This window comes from Populus alba, chromosome 16, assembly GCF_005239225.2.
Source record: "Populus alba chromosome 16, ASM523922v2, whole genome shotgun sequence".
Classification (NCBI taxonomy): Eukaryota; Viridiplantae; Streptophyta; class Magnoliopsida; order Malpighiales; family Salicaceae; genus Populus; species Populus alba.
In genome coordinates, this window is record NC_133299.1 from 644,238 (window position 1) to 662,351 (window position 18,114).

The 18,114-nt window shown below is 34.2% G+C and overlaps 2 protein-coding genes across 3 annotated transcripts; both read right to left on the reverse strand.

The window, feature by feature from the left end:
• Nucleotides 1-1,386: 1,386 nt before the first annotated feature.
• Nucleotides 1,387-9,291, reverse strand: LOC118049589 (inositol monophosphatase 3). Of its 2 annotated transcripts, XM_073405072.1 has the most exons (14): nt 8,754-9,291; nt 7,884-7,943; nt 7,026-7,092; nt 4,986-5,041; nt 4,850-4,900; nt 4,002-4,082; nt 3,763-3,866; nt 3,572-3,656; nt 3,057-3,111; nt 2,911-2,954; nt 2,252-2,320; nt 2,063-2,163; nt 1,934-1,990; nt 1,387-1,763 (listed from the first exon to the last, which is right to left on the reverse strand). In XM_073405072.1, the coding sequence occupies exons 1-14, from the start codon at nt 8,874-8,876 to the stop codon at nt 1,667-1,669; spliced, it is 1,050 nt and encodes a 349-aa protein (XP_073261173.1). In that variant the 5' UTR covers nt 8,877-9,291; the 3' UTR covers nt 1,387-1,666. The 2 variants fall into 2 exon arrangements, with proteins under 2 accessions (XP_073261173.1, XP_034915517.1); XM_035059626.2 differs by lacking the exons at nt 7,026-7,092; nt 7,884-7,943; nt 8,754-9,291 and adding an exon at nt 5,163-5,323.
• A 1,590-nt stretch (nt 9,292-10,881) lies between these two features.
• On the reverse strand, nt 10,882-17,901 carry LOC118049594 (probable LRR receptor-like serine/threonine-protein kinase At1g53440). Its single transcript, XM_073405070.1, has 16 exons — nt 17,848-17,901; nt 17,700-17,774; nt 14,840-14,911; nt 14,546-14,614; nt 14,371-14,439; nt 14,206-14,274; nt 14,062-14,073; nt 13,929-13,975; nt 13,488-13,858; nt 13,200-13,419; nt 12,966-13,097; nt 12,764-12,885; nt 12,463-12,676; nt 11,986-12,220; nt 11,753-11,903; nt 10,882-11,299 (listed from the first exon to the last, which is right to left on the reverse strand). Exons 1-16 carry the CDS (start codon nt 17,865-17,867, stop codon nt 11,021-11,023), a joined length of 2,157 nt encoding a protein of 718 aa, XP_073261171.1. The 5' UTR covers nt 17,868-17,901; the 3' UTR covers nt 10,882-11,020.
• Nucleotides 17,902-18,114: the final 213 nt, after the last annotated feature.

Sequence of the window (18,114 nt, forward strand, 5' to 3'; positions counted from 1 at the left end):
AACAATTTTTACCGCGACGCTGCACACGTGCGACAGTCTACATGAGTGAATCCACTAGATAAACATACCAAACTTAAGATTGACAAAAGTACACAAATGAAACGTCTAGATCCTACACTGCCCATCATTTCGAAATCTGGAACTTTACTGGGGAAATATGGAAATCTATTGAGCTTTAAGATATATAGAAACTAAGGACTCTTATCAAGGCAGAGCACTAGGGTGCCCCTAGTAATCAATAGCAGAACAATAGAAACCAAAATCCATGAAGAGGGATGAATAAGGAAGTGAAATCAAAATCCAAGATTGCATAATATAGCAAGAGCAAGCAAAGAAGTTGGCGCTTTTCAGTTACAGATACGGAAGAAATCTAAATCCTAAATAGCAATGTATAGAATTGAACAAGAAAGACAAATCTAAAGTAGCCAAAAGCAATACAAGGAAAGGAGCTTGTAGTTGTTGTTACTCACAAATAAATGAAGAAAAGATGGCACACCTTGAACAAAATTTGAGGTCGGGGGGGGGGGGGGGGGGGGGGGGGACCCAGATGGGAAATACTTGTGAGGAGGACAAGGTAAATATGGTATAGTTTGAAATGCTAAAAGGGCTTTCAGTTCAAATAAAAAGAAGTCAAAATACAAGCTGGTGCGAACTAGAACTTTACTGGGGAAATATTGAAATATATTTTAATCATGAAAAAAATATATTTTAATCATCTAATTAAATATTTTTTTTATAGTTTATTTTATTCTATTTTTTTTTATGTTTCTTGTTATATATGATTATATAATCTTGCTTGAGTTGAGTATAACATATATTTCAAATTATTAAATAATAATATCCTTTTCTATTATAAATTTCGTTAATTAGCATTTAATGTTCGCAGAACATGTTTGGTTTGATAATAACATAAAAAAAAAAAAAAATTATTCATTTACTTACTTTATTCAAAAGAAACTTAACTTCTTGGTTTTGATGCGTATTTAATAGTTTTTAAATTTTATTAAAATTGTTTTTTCTAATATATAAATAGCATATAATAGTTGTGATACTTTTTTTATTGGAAAAATATTGAGTAATAAAAAATTAGAATTAAAATTAATTGAAACTTTTTCTGCAAAATACTGTATTTCTGTGTGTTGTCTTTCTTGTTTCTTGTTTCCGCCTGCATCATGAACCTTTAAAATAATTCATAAATTCAATCAAGAATTCCCTGTCTGCATTTTGCTGCAGTCAGCTGTGGTCACTTTTTTGCCAATTCTGGCTGCAGAGAACTTTGCAGCTACGACGAAAGATGCAAAATTCTTTTTGGAATTCAGTTCTGTTTAGAGAAGAATCAAGCTAATAGGTTCAGGTACCACTGGGAGAGACAGAAAGAAGCAGCTATGGTTCAACAAGGCATGATCCTTGCTCAATGAGAAGTGTAGAAAAACTGGTATATAAACCACACAATCTGTGTAACATGGTGGTCTGCATGATCAACAATGGTAGTTGTCTTCTCAATTAGAGGATACATATAAGTAGGCATTGTTTAAAAACCACAACAAATTGGAAGACTCGTTATTGATGCTGCCACTCTCTCAGTTAAAGATGTTTCTTTAAGCCTTAACGACGATATCGACTGAGCTCATCTGATTGCTATAAGAACAAAGGATATTGAATTGTCTCATTCTGATTGCTGCAAAACCTCAACAAATGCTTCCTTCAAAAGCGGGTTTGAAGCTGCGACTCTTTGAGTAGTGATGTCAAAATCTTTACCAGATCTGTAGCCGAAAGAGCAACCATCAAAATATCAGAACACGCATTATATTCTGGACAAAATGTGAGCATATGCTTATGTTCTTCATATCCATGCATGGGACTATCCTCTCTATATCCCACACTACCCCCACCTAAGTTGTGGAAGGGATGAAATATAAATAGCATCACTTACGGGTCATAAACGATTCCTCCAGCTTCTTTGACAATCACAGCACCACCTGCCACATCCCTGAGTTCAAGAGTAGATTATATCAATCAAGCGTCCAGATGAACTTTTCTTGCGTCAATCACAAATACGTACCACGGGCCTCCATATCCGGTTTCATAAAACAAATCAATCCTTCCACATGCAACTCCGCAAAGATTCAATGCACAGGAGCCAGTCATCCTAAGGGATCTCACCTGATAACAAGATAATCAGATATGAATTTTAAGAAAACCAACACATTTTACCAAAGCACATAACTTCCACAGCATGTTCTGGTCTCACCTTGAAAAGTAAGTTGTTAATTCTGTTCGTTGTGGCATCCACAGTAGACTTGTCACGTTTTGTTCCAGCCTGCTCTTAGAAGAATTTAGTTTGGTCAGTTCCTAACATGATTCCTTATGAAACATAAAGGAGTGGACTTGAAGTAGAAAGGAGTTTTAACCAGATTCCACACAGAGCATAACAGGGGTGAACTTAAAGCACTCCTTTTGCAGGGTATTTGCAAGGGCAACATGGTAAAAACTAAATACATTCACAACGCATAGATCTGCATTTCAAATACAGGGAGTTGGATTTCTAGAGTCTACGAACAATATTTTAATATAAACGAGAAGGGTTAGCATGCCAGAAAAATCAATCCAGGGTTAAAACAAGCTACCCTTACTCAGCACTTAACATTTCTGACACTATCTGGAGTTAAGACTGAAATTGATTGTGCCCAAGGCAATTTTAACACCCTTCAAACCGATCCAATAAGAAACCAATTGGAGATGTACAGTTAGAAGGATAGAATTGTACCAAAAAAATATGAGACAGTAGGGCACCAATTCATCTCAGGTTTCAAAACTGATTCCCGGTTATATTTCAGTTTAAGCTATCTAAACTGAAAAGCATCTCAGTTTGCAAGTTTGGTCAGACAAAAATGATGCTGAAAAGCATACCTCTGTTGCAAGAAGAGATTTCACAAGCTCACTTTGAGATGATACTGCAATCGAAACACAAGTACATAGCTGCTTAAGTTTCATGGAAAGATTAGCATGCAAAAGTATCAAAATATAGAAACTGACAATAGTCAACTCAGAGACACCTTTTATGGGTTTTCCATTCAGAAATGCACCTTTTCCATGGACGCCTGTAAAAAGCTGCATTTATAAATCCAAAATCTTTTAGCAAATTACTGGATCACATTTCAAATTCTATAAAATTTTGACAGAACATTAACTTCGATGTTAAATGGGACAATATACGACCACATATCTGAAGTGAAAGCAAGAAGTGTTCAAGAAGGCAGACAAAAGTTTGATGGACTAACTGCTTAGATATAGCTAGATACTCGTTTTCCCGATATTTAAATACTGGCAGACTCAACATCATAAAGCAGACATTTATCTGAGTAGAGGACCATGAAGCTGAAAGCTAGTGGTCACTGGCCAGTGTTCATTTTGTGAGGAAAGATGCACTAACATCCAGCATACATGTAGAAGATCACCACGCTATATGAAAGGAGGTAAACTGTGCATGTTCTACATAAAATTTTAATCATTTAAAGTTCAAAGTAATATCTGGCCACCTAAAACTAACATGCAATATATAAAATCTCACCTCTTCCATTATTGGGTTGTAAACAACACCTACTGTAGGAACTTTTCCAATTGTAAGACCGATAGAAATGCACACAAAGGGGAACCTACATCCAAACATGTTGCGACAAATTAAAGTGATGTTACATGTATAAAAACAAGAGGAAATTGCCTTCACTAAACAATGTTAAAAAAAAAAAAAATTGCATTTACCCATGGACAAAGTTGGTTGTTCCATCAAGAGGATCAACTATCCATGTCGGTTCATCAGTCAGTTCCGTAATACCACAGGCAGCAGTAGTTTCTTCCCCAATGAACTGAGAAAACCAGCAAAAGAGAACTTTCAAGAGAAAAACAGAGGCACTTTTTAGGAGACAATATTCCCCGTACAGATCAATAATGCTCAAATTCATCACCTACAAAGTAGAAAAATACTAAAGTAAGTTGTTAACCTTATGTGAGGGGTGCTGCTGTTTGAGATAATTAAAAATAAGATCCTCACAAGCCTTGTCAGTCTCAGTAACTAAATCCACCTGCAATTGAGAAATAAAATAAACAATTGTCAGTAATTACACGCATATAGTGAAGTATGTTTAGCCACAGCACTTTTATCCAGGCTAAATTAACACAAATGGGTTGGCAACTTCTAATTTTTTAATTTCCTCCTCTGCTCCACAGTTATGATGATACAGTCCAATTAACAAAGGAAATATGCTAGCATTACAAAATAGCAAAAGCACTTTCAATTTTTTTACAAACTCGATGACCTCAGCGTGAAGATCAAAACTTTGTTTCCCAGCAGCTTTACAAACAAGGATTTTAGCACCTCATGCACGATGAATTCAATTACCGTTAGCTTTACAGACGTTGATGCTAAATTCAATTGCCATTTTAAAGCTCCCCCGGCATGTTAAATTCAATTCCCAGTTTTGTTACAAAACAAGATCACCTCAATGCCAAGATTAAAACTTTATTTCCATTAGCTTTACAAACTGGGATCTTAAAGTCCCCCCTTGCATTCTAAATTCAATTTGCAAGCAGATATAATCAATCACTGATCTGAATTCAAGATTATTTAGCAGCATTTGATCAACAATTCTCCTTTCTTTAGGGGAAAAAAATTGCTAAGCACTACACAGACTCTACATTCTCCTTTGAATCTACTCTGGTCAAGCCCGCTACCGGAACTCTTTTCAAGATCACATGATGCAACAAGAATGTCCAAGATAAGACTACCCTGATTAACGACCAACAAGAAAAAGAGATACAAAAAGAACCCAAGAAAAGCAAAGATGGGTACCAGGCCTTTATGCTCCACATGCTTGGTCTGGTAGAATCCTTCACGGATTATCTACAAGGCACACAAGAAATGGAAAATGAGACTAAATTTGAGACCCCTAAAAAAGGAAAAACAAAATCTAAAATTTATATCTCACCTCTCCAGCTCTCTTTGCTGCCTCAACAGCAGTCTGCAAGAACTCTGAAAGAGAATCTAAAACATCCCAAATAAAAAACAAAATGCAAAAATCATCAAGATCCCATACTGAAAATGAACCAAGAAATCAAAAACAAAACAAGAAAGAATGCAATAAAAAAACTTGATGGGGTCCTACCATTCTGTGCCATGTTTTAAAATTTGTATGTAGAAAGAAGAGAGTGACAGAGGGAAGTAGATTGTGGTGGAGGTGATGGTGATGAAAGGCTCCGTGTCTCTGAGTTTTTTAACGTCTAAAAGGAAGTAGCAGGCAAACCACAAAATGGACCGTTTGATTTCTGTTTTTTTCTCTCTTTATACATATATATGCTGAAGAATCTGCCTTTTCACCCAGTCTGTGTACGTTTTGCATCAAATTCCTGGTGAAAAAGGAAGTCCTTTAATGGTGCCTTTTGAGTCCTTTTAACCCTTTTTTATGGCTACTCTTCCCCTACGTCATATTGTTACTCTTGAGTTTTCCTAAGAAATTAAGAAAATATTAACATCCAAATGATGGGGAAAGAGATTTGCTCAATTTTGAATGATGGAGGGCATCATTGGTGAGCCTAGGAAGATAGGGACCAAATTGAAACCTCCCTAATAACTGGGGGTATATTTGTAGTTTTCCTAGAACAAAAAATACCTAAAATCTTACATTTTCTTTAAAAAACATAAATAAATAAAAAAACCCAGCATCAAACTGATTGCTGATGAAAGCATTAAAATCAGATACCGTGAGAATACGAAATGAATATGGTGGAAAGTAAATTCGGATGATAAAGGCATCTCCTTTTTATGGCAATAAAAACATAGTTACAGTAACAAATCGAGGATCAACTTAGTTGAAGGTTAATGTTACCAGTTGGATGGATTAATCTATATTAATAAATAAAATTTGAAATAACATTATTTTTTTTATAAAAAAAAAGGTTGTTCCACCTATTTAACTCGGATTACGAGGTTAGCCTGTATACTGAACCGAATCTTAGAAGTAGGATAAAAAGTGATAGCAGCAGAGAACATTCTGGTTTTGGAATTGAAGTAGATGCTTGGAATATGCTGGTGATGTTCACTCGTGAGTCGTGACTCACACATGGAAGCCTCATCTTTAATAATAAAGAAAATGACTCCTTTCCTGGCAAGAAGAAAAGAAATTTGGTGTGAATTCTCTACCCTGTGGCCCACCAAACGAAGTTTCCTATCATATCCCTCCTCAGTAGGTTCTGCTGAGGAATGTCCTTTGATACTCTGTATACGGTCAAATGGTGTTATGGAGGACCCCTAATGGCGGTGGGAATTTAGTAACATGCGACTGCTGCCTACTCTCCTCACTTGAGACTTGGTTCAGACTCCTACCATTGACTAGAGTTATAGCTACTTTACGTCCGCACTCCCTCGAACAAGGACTCGTAACTTGTACATATGAAGTCTGTGTACATATGGAGAGGGAGACCTATATGGCTTCAAGTAGGTTACCATGGGGAATGAACATACGGTGAAGCTGAATAATGACGGCTTCCAATAGAGGACATGGTTCACAAAAACATGGACAAGCTCTCTAACAGGGTTCCTAAAAGCCGAGTATTGGATTGAACTCGATTCTTGTCTCTTTATTTCTCTCTTCCTTCGAATACATGTAATTTTACCACAGATCGATGGATACTGATATTGTCATCAGGTTTGGGCTATGAGAGCTACAATTTATGTAAAATGATTACAATAAACAACCAAGCTCTTTCATGACTACTCTCTAGGCTCAAGGGTAGCTATTGATCCCTTGAGCTCACATATCGTGTCATCACAACTGCATTAGAGCGATCCAATAATATATCTCCCAACAGCTGTCACAATTAAAGAAGCCTTTTTAATAAATAGTACAATTACCAATAGCAATAACAAAGCACATTTTAATGAAAACATTTTCCTAGGTTCAGATGCCTAGAGAATTGCTTCATTGAATGTTCTAATGATATATGAGCGGGATATAATTAAGTTTCCCTACCTTGACAGCTTGTCGTCTTGTAATGTAATGTGGATTCTAGCAGCTTCGAATTAAATTCAGCAAAAAACTGAAGTCCATACAAAGTTAGACAATGTCAAGCTCTGACCAACATTTAGCAAGCATGGCCACAACAGGAAATAAAGACACATTTAGAATGTTGCAGTTCATGTTTTTGTCATAGATATGTAGCTACCAACATGCAGTTTAAAAAAGCAAAGAAGAATGCTAAAAAATGAGGAGATAAAGCTGCTCAATTCATCAGAGAGTCGAGTAATAGATTCTACTTTATATGCTCCATCATTGCAGAGCCACAATATTTTGATATTAATGCATTACCAGAAAAATAAATTTGCAAAGCGTCTTTCTCTAATCTCACCAAAGGTTTTCCGGCTAACACTTTTGTTGGCCTTCAAATTCTTTGAAAAAACTATAGAGGATCCAGGTATGCCCCATTATACAGTGTCAGTGCGTGCACAACTGAGGCAATATATGCGCACATATGTATCTATAGGTATATAGGATTTGAATTTGGGTGTTAAAAAAAAACCATCAGAGCTTAAAACGCTTTTATAGGATTTTGGTTTAGATTCTGCTTTATGTCACCATCATTGCACAGTCACGATATCGTGTTATTAATGCATCACCAGATAATTAAATCTGCACATCATCTTTCTCTAATCTCAGCCACAAGTTTTCTCACCAAAATACTCGTCTGCCTACAAATTCATTAGAAAACAAGAGGATTGGGCATGCCTATCAACCACCTTGTGTGTGTGGGATGACCTAAGGCATACATAGCAGAAACAAGTATAAACCTGTACAAGTTAGCATCTAAACATAAGTGACAGCAGAACTCACCCAATCATAGTTCTTAGAAAGAAATTCAGCTACTGTAGATTTATGTCTTGTCAATAGTTCCTGCAACAAAACAATATAAAAGTCTCAGATTCACACTTCAACTAATAGCAAATACAAGGCCGAAACATAAAAACTTCATAAACATGCAATAAAGACAAATAAAGTTTTTCGAAAATACTTCAACTCCCTGATATTTTTAGCTAACTCTGCCATCTGTATTAGAAAATACAATTGTCAAATTCGAATTCCACAAATAAAATGCTTGACAGAAGCTTCAAAACCCTAATGCATGTTCATCGCAATCTTACATCTACACTCACCAAAATTCAACAACACTAATCTAATTCTTTTATTGTGAACAAACTAGTTGAAACAAATCAATGACACATATAGCGCCACAGATCACACCAAATTCACAAACCTACAATCAAAGTTTCCACTTTTAATTACTCCCTTGACTACTAAAGCTACTAAAAAGCTAAAACCTTTACACCCAACCAACTGCCAGTAATATCAGATTCCTCTCACAGCACACCCAACCACATTCAAGTTAAACTTGGCCAGCAAACTAACCTCTTTGCAATCACATTAGCACTCAGCAAATTAACTATTTCTTCCTATCTATGTAAATATCACAGCATATTATAGCATACTCTAATCCAAACCTCAATCAGACATCAAGAATCACACTAAAAAACGCAATTTTTTCATAAAGATTGAACCTTTCTCATCCAAAGCAAAAAAAGAAAAGCAACCCAGACCCCAAACAATCTCAAATCAATCAAAATCCACCTAATTAAAAGAAAACAACAGAAAAAGAACACAAGCACACATAAAATATATAGAAATGATAAGAAAGAGACTGCCAACCTTCTCTTCTCGTTTTGAATCTGATAATGAAGCTGAACTCTGATCAGCATAGATTAAAAGATCGCGAGTCTGTCTAACTATATCGACAGGAGTCCTCGGCTTTGACTTGAAAAGTCCCTTCATCCTCTTCGAATCACCCACTAACTGCCCCGATTTCGAACTCAACAGCACTGGATGTCCCGATTTCGAATTACTCAACAGCCCAGAATGTCCCTTTGTCGCTACTGCCGCTGCCGGCGCCGGTGATTGTGGCGGTGGCGATACTCTCCTCACCACTACCTCCTCCCGGGCTGCTGCTGCTGCGGCAGCTGGTTTTGACACGCAGACTCCTATCTTTCCTCCCTTTATAAACCCCACAAAAACACAAGAAAGCTATTTTGCCTTCTATCTACGAAAAGGGTTCACGGTTTACTTGATTTCAGCCACCAATTTTGCTTTTGGATTATTGGGTTTTTATGGGATCTTGGTGAAAATGTGTGCTTGATTCAACGGTTATGGTTTTTTGGGCTTTGCATAAACAGATTGCCAGTCGTTACCGTGTCACTAACCGCTAAATACTTACAGTACAGTACTATTTTTTCTTACGTATTCATTTTCTCTATTATTATTATTATTATTATAAAAATTACAAAAGAGGGGAATTCACTATGACCGTCTCACAAAAGCACTGTTTATTATAGTTTTAAAAAATATTATTTTTAATAAAAAATCTAAAAAAATAAAATTCATCAACGGTGTGTTAGTTAGTTAAACAGGTCAGCTAAACTTTTCAAGTTCAGCTAATTTTATTTTTTTCAACTCGAATGGCTCCAGTCATAGATTAGATTAACTGGGTCTAAGTTGATTTATCGGGTAGTCTAGGTTTTAGAACAATATTGTTTATAATTCTAGATCATGAATTTAATAAATTAATTTAATTATATATATTATTATTTCAATTTTAAAAAAAAATTGTCATTTTAAAAAAAGATTTTCAAAGCCAGTTTTTATCTGGCATTTAGGTTAATATTTGACCTGTCAAATTCACTATATTATATTAAATTAACTCTAACATGGTTTTGATTTTTAAATTTGAATTAAATAAAAAGAATTCAAAACTAAATCATTTATCCAATTTTTAATAATATTATCAGAATATTACTCGTTGCCTAAACATTTTTTTATACATTAAAATTTTTTTTTTGTTCGGCTAGTAGCATAACGTAAATATTATCCAGTAATCGATCTAATCCATTTTAAAAATTTTAATATTAACAGCTATATGTGCAGGGAATATCATGGGGTAAGTTCAGATTGTAATAAAAAGGACTTATTCCATTCAAACTTCTTAGGTTTGGAAACAATCATTGGCAAATTTATTTGTAATTAGTCTTATTCATAAAAGTATCCTAAGACAATCATTTAGCTTCGACATTGATGCAATATTTATACCAAAAAAGTCTTTTAGACGTTTAATGTTTATGTATAGTAATTTATTTGTATTTATTTTTGTTATACAAAAAAGTAAAGTATACCTTTTATATCTACCTATGTATCTATGTATATCTACCTATGTATCTAAGTTTTTCATAAATAGACAACAGTACAATACTACTGCTCATCACTTAGATAGATACTAGTTAAACTTGGATTCATTCCGGTTTGATTTGAAATATAATTAATTTAGAATCTGGAACAGTTAAAGTTAAATAAAATAAATAGAGAATTTAGTTGATCTCATAAAAAAATTCAAGTTGATTCGCTAATCGGGTCAAACACCCAACCCTCAATTTCTAGAATTTTTTTTATAAAACAAATATTATTTTTATCATATTTAAAAAAAAAACATTTGATAATTTGACATATAATCTTTTTTATTTATAACCTATATCTTATTTGGTCCATTATATATCAAGTTTTACAACTATATTAGATTTTATTAATTCCTTTAAATTTTATAATGGAATTATTTTGGATCCATATCCAATATAAAAATGTGATTCAATATTTAATATTAAAATTATAGTTGCATAAATCTAATGAGTTTCTAAAGTAGATAATATCATAAAATTATCTTTTATATAGGCTATATATAAAGGATGTCAAATGATAATCTTATTCAATTCACGAAATTAACAGCTGCTATAACAGCACAAATAAACCACAGCAGACAAAACAAACACACATATTTTCTCATGGAGTCTCACAAACACACATCAATGTTCTCTTGTCACCACCACATAATTAAACATAAGGTTTTCATCACCAAAATTAACATTACCAATTGGCTAAGAAATTGGCTCTATTTCCAACACCCTGGAACACGCACCGCACATTCCTCCAATATTTGTAGATGGAGTATCATCGTCTTCGAAAATCTCATCGATTCTTTTCTCACCTTCAAGTACACTGACGACTTCGGATATTTTAGGCCTTAGAGTAGGAGACAGTTTAACACACTTCATTGCCAACAACAAAATAGTGAGAGCCTGCTTCCTATCGTAACTGGATGCTAATTTCTTGTCCACCAAGTCAAGGATTCTTCCTTTATCGTGCAAAACACCAGCCTGCAATTACAAAGCAAGATTGGCTTAGCTACGAGTATTAAGGAAATAATCAAGTAAATATTCCTGATTATTTTCTATTCAATAAAAAACAAATCAAGAAATTAAATAATTCTAGGCAATCAAGAAATTACTTCAATCATCCAATTAAAGGATACAATAAACTCTATTTTCTATAATTTATTTTATTTACTTATGTGTCTTGTATATAATTATATAAACTTCATATGAGTTGAATATAACACATATATCAAATTATTGAATAATAATATCTTTTTTTATTCTAAATTTCTTCTTTAGTATCAGAACAATCTTTAAATATTAGCTTTTGTTTTTTCATGAGTTGAATGTAAAACATATATTAAGTTATTTGATGTTGACAGAACATGTTTTGGTTTGATAATAACTACGGAAAAAAAAAAAAAACAAAGGGTTTATCCTGTAAGACCCACTTACTTTATCTAGAAGAAACTCAGCTTCTTGGTTTGGTGTGTAATCTGCACTAACTTTTCCGCTAACTATTTCGAGTAGGACAATTCCGAAACTGTAAACATCAGCTTTAACAGTTATTGCTTTTCCCATTGAATACTCAGGTGCCATGTAAACTCTGCAATAAGAGATTATTTATTGGTTAGCTCAGTTAATTAAAAGAATGAAAGTAGTTGTCCATCAATGATCATAATACTTACCGCGACCCTTTTGCTTTGATGGCCATAAATGGATCTTCCTCATCACAAAGCGTTGCCAATCCAAAGTCAGACAACTTGGCCGTAAGAGAGTTATCAAGCAAAATATTACTAGGTTTTATGTTTCCATGAACAATCTTGAACCTTTTCTCTTCATGTAAATACTTCAAACCTCTTGCTATTCCCCGACAGATATCAAATCTAGTTTTCCAATCGAGTTTTGTCGTGGAATTTGGTTCTACAAATCAAGCTTATTGATATTAAGTTATCGATATTTGCAAGTACACTATCCTTGTACTAACAAAAGATTCAAATATACAATTAGAAACTCTCACAAACATTAAGTAACGGAATTCTATTAAGTTATCGATATTCAAATATACGTGTTTTAGTTCTCAACAATTATATGAATTTCACAAGGCAATGCATTAGGTGAAAATTAAGATAAAACTTGAGAACCGAAAGAGATGACAGTATTACCGAACAACACATGGTGAAGGGAGCGTTTATGCATATAGTCATATACTAGAAGATGCAGGTCTTTAATAGAATAGCCATCCAACAATTGAACAAGATTCTCATGATGCAAAGATTTCAGGTTGAAGATTTCCCTTTGTAATTCATCTTTTCCATGTTGCTTTGATTGCGGAGAAATCTTCTTCACTGCTAATTTTATCTCCTTCGGCAATTCAGCCTGTATACACGTGAAATCAATTTACCAGAACTCTGAAAGAAAAGAGTGCATGTTGAGGAACAAATGTTTCAGAAAAGAAAATCTGACCTTGTATACTATTCCAAAGCGTCCCCTTCCAATCTCCATTTTGGGGCTAAAATTTCGAGTTGCATCGATTATTTGTTTGAGGGTGAAATATATTCCATCTCTTTTTACCTCAATAGTTATTTCTATTTGAAGAAAAAAATCAAAGTAAGAATTCTTAAGGTTGTGCGGTGCATAATGATCTTAGATTAGCATGGAGAGGTACCATCCAACTCGCTTTTCCGCAGCCAGCCCATTTTCCACATGAAGGCCAGCAGAAGTAGAGGAGCAAATACTGAACCTGCAGTAATCCCTGCAATTTGTGAAGGAGATAGTCCCTTGCCACCAACTTTGAAGTCTGGATACACATAGTGGAAGACACCAAGAAAAAATTATTTATCCAGATAAAGTGTAATAGAAATCTTTGCTCAACAAAAATAAAAGACATGCAACTCTTTACTTGCAGTTACGGAAATGCCTGCCACAAGGGGTCCATTCTGATACAGGGCAACAGGTGTATAGGAAAAATCTGGCACCGGGAAAGATCCTTTGCCAGCCCAGAAAAAATGGATAGTCAATAGATGATCATCTCCTACAAATGCTGTGAAACTTTGAGTCCATGTCTTATTGGTGCCGCTGGCCATTTCTTTTATGTTGAAGTCTTTCAGTTCTTTCTTCCCCTATACCAAAAATGGATGTTGAATGGTGGAAATTTTTTAAAGAAGCTGCAGAAAAATATAGCGGTTACCTGTATATATACATCAAAAACACGTTTCCCTAAATTCGAGTAATCTTCATCATTTTGGTAAACAGTTTCAGCAAAGTAAAGCTTGACAGTGTAATTTCCTTTAAATAAACAGAAGCCGTAATATGTCAGAGAAAGAGGGCAGAGGCGAGTTGAGTTGTATAGAAGTGTCCTAGCAGGATCACAATCTTCACATTCCACGTTTTTTATGTAATCAGTGGAATCGTAAGTTTTCGATCCGAAGTCTCCAGAACAAGAATAAGCCCAATTGTTTCTTGGAGCTGAATAGTAATTTGATGTTGCACTGTCTGCTTCAAACTCTTTCCCATCAAAAACTGTGCCTCCTCCTCCACAATTTATATATAAGGAATCGTCTGTAAAAATTGATAATCAGTACAGAAAATCTGTCCTGCGCAAAATTAAGAGCTTCTCAATGGAACTTACACTTTGGTTTTCCCCCACATTTATCTGTCAAATCACGTATAGAATTCCTAGAAATAGCAAACAACATTTGTAAGAAATAGCTCAGGATTATTTGTTCTAAATTAATTGCACCATATGGAGGATATTACCATACCTGTTTGGTTCACTGCTTGAGTAGGAACAACATGCAAGCAGTTGGTGCACATGATACAAAATGATCAGAAGTTGGAATTTCTTAGACAACAATATTCTTGCTAGTGAAAAAAAAGGAAGAAGAAAATGAAGTTGCCGTTATTACATTTTCAGCTTTCGTTCTCCTTTCTTCGGACCATCACGTGGAATTTCAAAATTATTATATGACAAGTCCCTGCAACATTATTGTTTACATATCAAGATTTTATTGAGGATATCTACAAAAGGGAAAACAACCCATCTGAGCAAAGAGCACAAAGCCATAACATACGCCTTGTCTTCAATGGTATGAGGAAGCCAGGCAGGTACTGTGCCATTAAGCATATTCCCTGTGAGAAACCTAAACAAAACAAAACCAGTATGAAAACCATCCCATGTACTTTTTAACAGAGTGGCAGAACGAACTTATTATAAGACATCGAGTTCAAGGAATCTCTTTTGCATACATCTTACTTAAAGTCAGGTTTTTCATGGAATCTGGTATTCCGCCCGTTAAATTGTTAAAGCTCAAGTCTCTGCAGGATCAATAAAATGAAAGCAAACGTTATCCTACATATTTGATATATAGTTGTGCTATGGTAAATTATTGCATAGCTGATTCTGTAAACACATAATCAAAATCATCAACACTTCCTATGCATGGCCTAATGGCCCTAAACAATGAGTATTAATAGAGCTGATGAAACAAAATAGCCCTGACAGAACTACAAATCCTTTACAAAAGAGGAAATGAAACTTACAGGTATGTTAACCATGTCCAATCACCAATGTACGGGGGGATTTCACCACTTATTGAGCAATTCCTTATCATCCTACACAAATCATTGAAGAAGTTGGTGTTTGGATTTATCCAATGCATACATATCGTTAAGAGTCACATACATAAATATTGTGACTTCATGATTCTGTTATGCCTATAGTTGTAATTAATATATATATATATATATATATATATATATATATATATATATTTTAAAAAATTCTCAAACCTGAATCCCATATACAACTAGTCTTCACAGCAAGTAATAGCTCATAAAAAAAAACAAAACTCAAGATCATATAAAGAAAAATAGGCCTAAAAATATATTTATGTAAAAGATTGGTCGTAATCCAAATTCTACAACAATAACGCTCCCAGACAAATATAATTCTACGTGTTTATTGTTTTAATTATTCAATTTGAATTTATATTGTTGTTATCTAATTTTTGACCTAATATTTTTTTAAAAAAAAAAACTTAAAAAAAACATATTTTTAACATATTTACATTGTTTTTAGTATTTTTAATGTTGTCTCAAAATAATTTAAATTTCAAAGGTTTTTTTTGAATGTGTTTGATTTTTTAACGTGTTATTTTTTTAAATAATTGATTTTTTTATTGAGTGATATTACTTGTTTTTTTCAAAAATTAAAAATTAAAAAAAAATTAAAAATTAAAAATTAAAAAAAGAAAAGAAATTGAGAAACAATTGAGACCTAACAATATTCTATTTATAAATAAAAGTCACTCAACACACAATAGGGGAAATTTTGAAAAAAAATAAATTAAGAAACCATAAAAAAATAATCGTAATACCCTCCCCTCCTCCAGCTGCCGCTCTCCATGTCTAAGCCACAACCGTCCTCATCTTCTTCTCCCTCATCAAACCCATAGTTATTAAACCTGACCTGGAGGTTGACCCGGCCAAGGGGCTGGGCCCGGATTTCATGGGTCAACCCGAGTCAATATAGGTCAATTCGAAAAAAATTAATATATATATATATATTATATTATTTAATATGAAAAAATCCATGTAAATATAAGTTATACATATTGTAAATAATGAAGTTTTAAAAAATATATTTTTAAAAAATTTATCCCACATTAAAAAGATATCATGTTAAGCTTTTAAGTTGAAGTATTTAAACCAAAATATTTTTTTATCCCACATTGAAAAAGCATAACTTCTTTCATGGGAACATATAGTATATATACAAAAGGATTTCAAATCCCACATTGAAAAGATACTATGTTATCCTTTTAAATTGAAGTATTTAAATCAAAAGGTTTTTTTTATCCCACATTGAAAAAATATGATTTTTTTCTTGGAAATATAGAGTATATATACTAATGAGTTTCAGATCTCACATTGAAAAAACATAACTTTTTTCATGGAAATATATATATATATATATATATATATATATATATATATATATATATATATATATATATATATATATATGAAAGGGCTTCAAATCCCACATTGAAAAGATACAATGTTATTCTTTTAAGATGAAGTATTTAAACTAAAAGGTTTTTTGATCCCACATTAAAAAAACATGATTTTTTTCTTGGAAACATAGAGTATATATACTAATGAGTTTCAAATCTCATATTAAAAAAAACATAACTTTTTTCATGAGAACATAGAGTATATATACGAAAGAGCTTTAAATTTCACATTGAAAAGATACTATGCTATCTTTTTAGTTGAAGTATTTAAACCAAAAGGTTTTTTTATCCCATATTAAAAAAATATGACTTTTTTCCCGAGAATATAGAGTATATATACTAATATATTTCAAATCCCACATAAAAAAAAATTGGGTCTCGTTCGGGTTCGCCCGAGTCATGGGTCGACCCGCCGAGTCCCCCAGGTTTGGCCGGGCTATTGCCACAGTCGGTCTTTTATTAAACCCAAACCGGTCCAGCCACCAGGTCGACTGGGTCTCAGGTTGACCTGCCAGGTTTAATAACACTGACCAAACCTTCCCTCCTGAACTAGCCGCCAGCTCGCCAAGACCAAAAGAGGGCAGAGCCGTTTACCCTTACTCTCCCCTCTCGCTGGTTGTTTCAACTTCTCCCTCTCCTTCTCCACCGCCGACCGAACCAGGTCTCCCCTTCCTCTCACGGAACCCAAACCCATTCTTCCCCTGGCCACAACATCAACCTTCCATCTCCCCACCACAACCGCAAAGGCGCCCACTGCACTTCGTCATCTTCCTTTCCCGATCTTTGACAGCTGACCCAACAGCCCCATCACCGGCCTTCACAGACCATCCTCCACAGACCCGAACCAGGCCCTCCAGATCCACCGATAGTACCACCCCTCTACTCTTTCAGCCGCCCCCTTCTTTGCTAAACCGAGACCCAGCTCTCTCTCCGTCACTCAGCCACCTCTGCCTCTCTGTAATTCGACCATAGATGCCATTCCAGATCACCCCCCTGTTTCCTTGTTTTTCTCAGCCGTTTCCAGCACTGTTCCTGAGTCTATTTTGTAATTTGTAGATTTCGAAATGTGTATTTAAATTATTGTAAGCAATTTTAATTTTTGTTACATTGGAACAAACTGGGAGTGGGTGAGTAAATTAGAATGTTTGGTTGGGAGTGTGTGTTTGTGGGTATTTTCTTTTATGTTTTTTGAATGTTAAAAAACAAAAGAATTTTTTTTATTTTTTATTTGCATATGATAAAATCGTATCTATTTGACATGAAATTTCAAGAATATATTTTGGTATGTAACTAGTTTTATATTTTTATTACTTAAAGCCTTGATAATTATTTATGTGATTTTCGAGTGTGAGCTTTAAAGAAAAGCAAAGGAAGGAAAAACTCACAGGAAAGTTATTGCCGTCATATTTGCATATTCTGGGAAAGGGAAACCGGCCGAGCTTCTTACATCACTAACCACCCTGGAAGAAAAACCATCCAGAATAAAACATGCATTTATTTCAACCCGGTTAAATTAAATTATAGAGCACTTACAAGTATTCAAGATTTGACATGTTAAAAAGAAGATCAAGAGGAAGCTCTCCTTTAAAATCATTTCCGGAGAGGTACCTGTCATCAGTACACAAAAACACAAATCATTGAATGATATTCTTTGATCATCGACAGTTTCTCAATCAAATAATATTACAGAAAGTACAAGTAATTTCTTACAGGTAATTGAGTCCAGTCCAATTCGCAATGAACCTTGGTACTTGACCGGTCAAACGGTTCCCAGCTACGCTACTGCAGCCATAGTTAGTT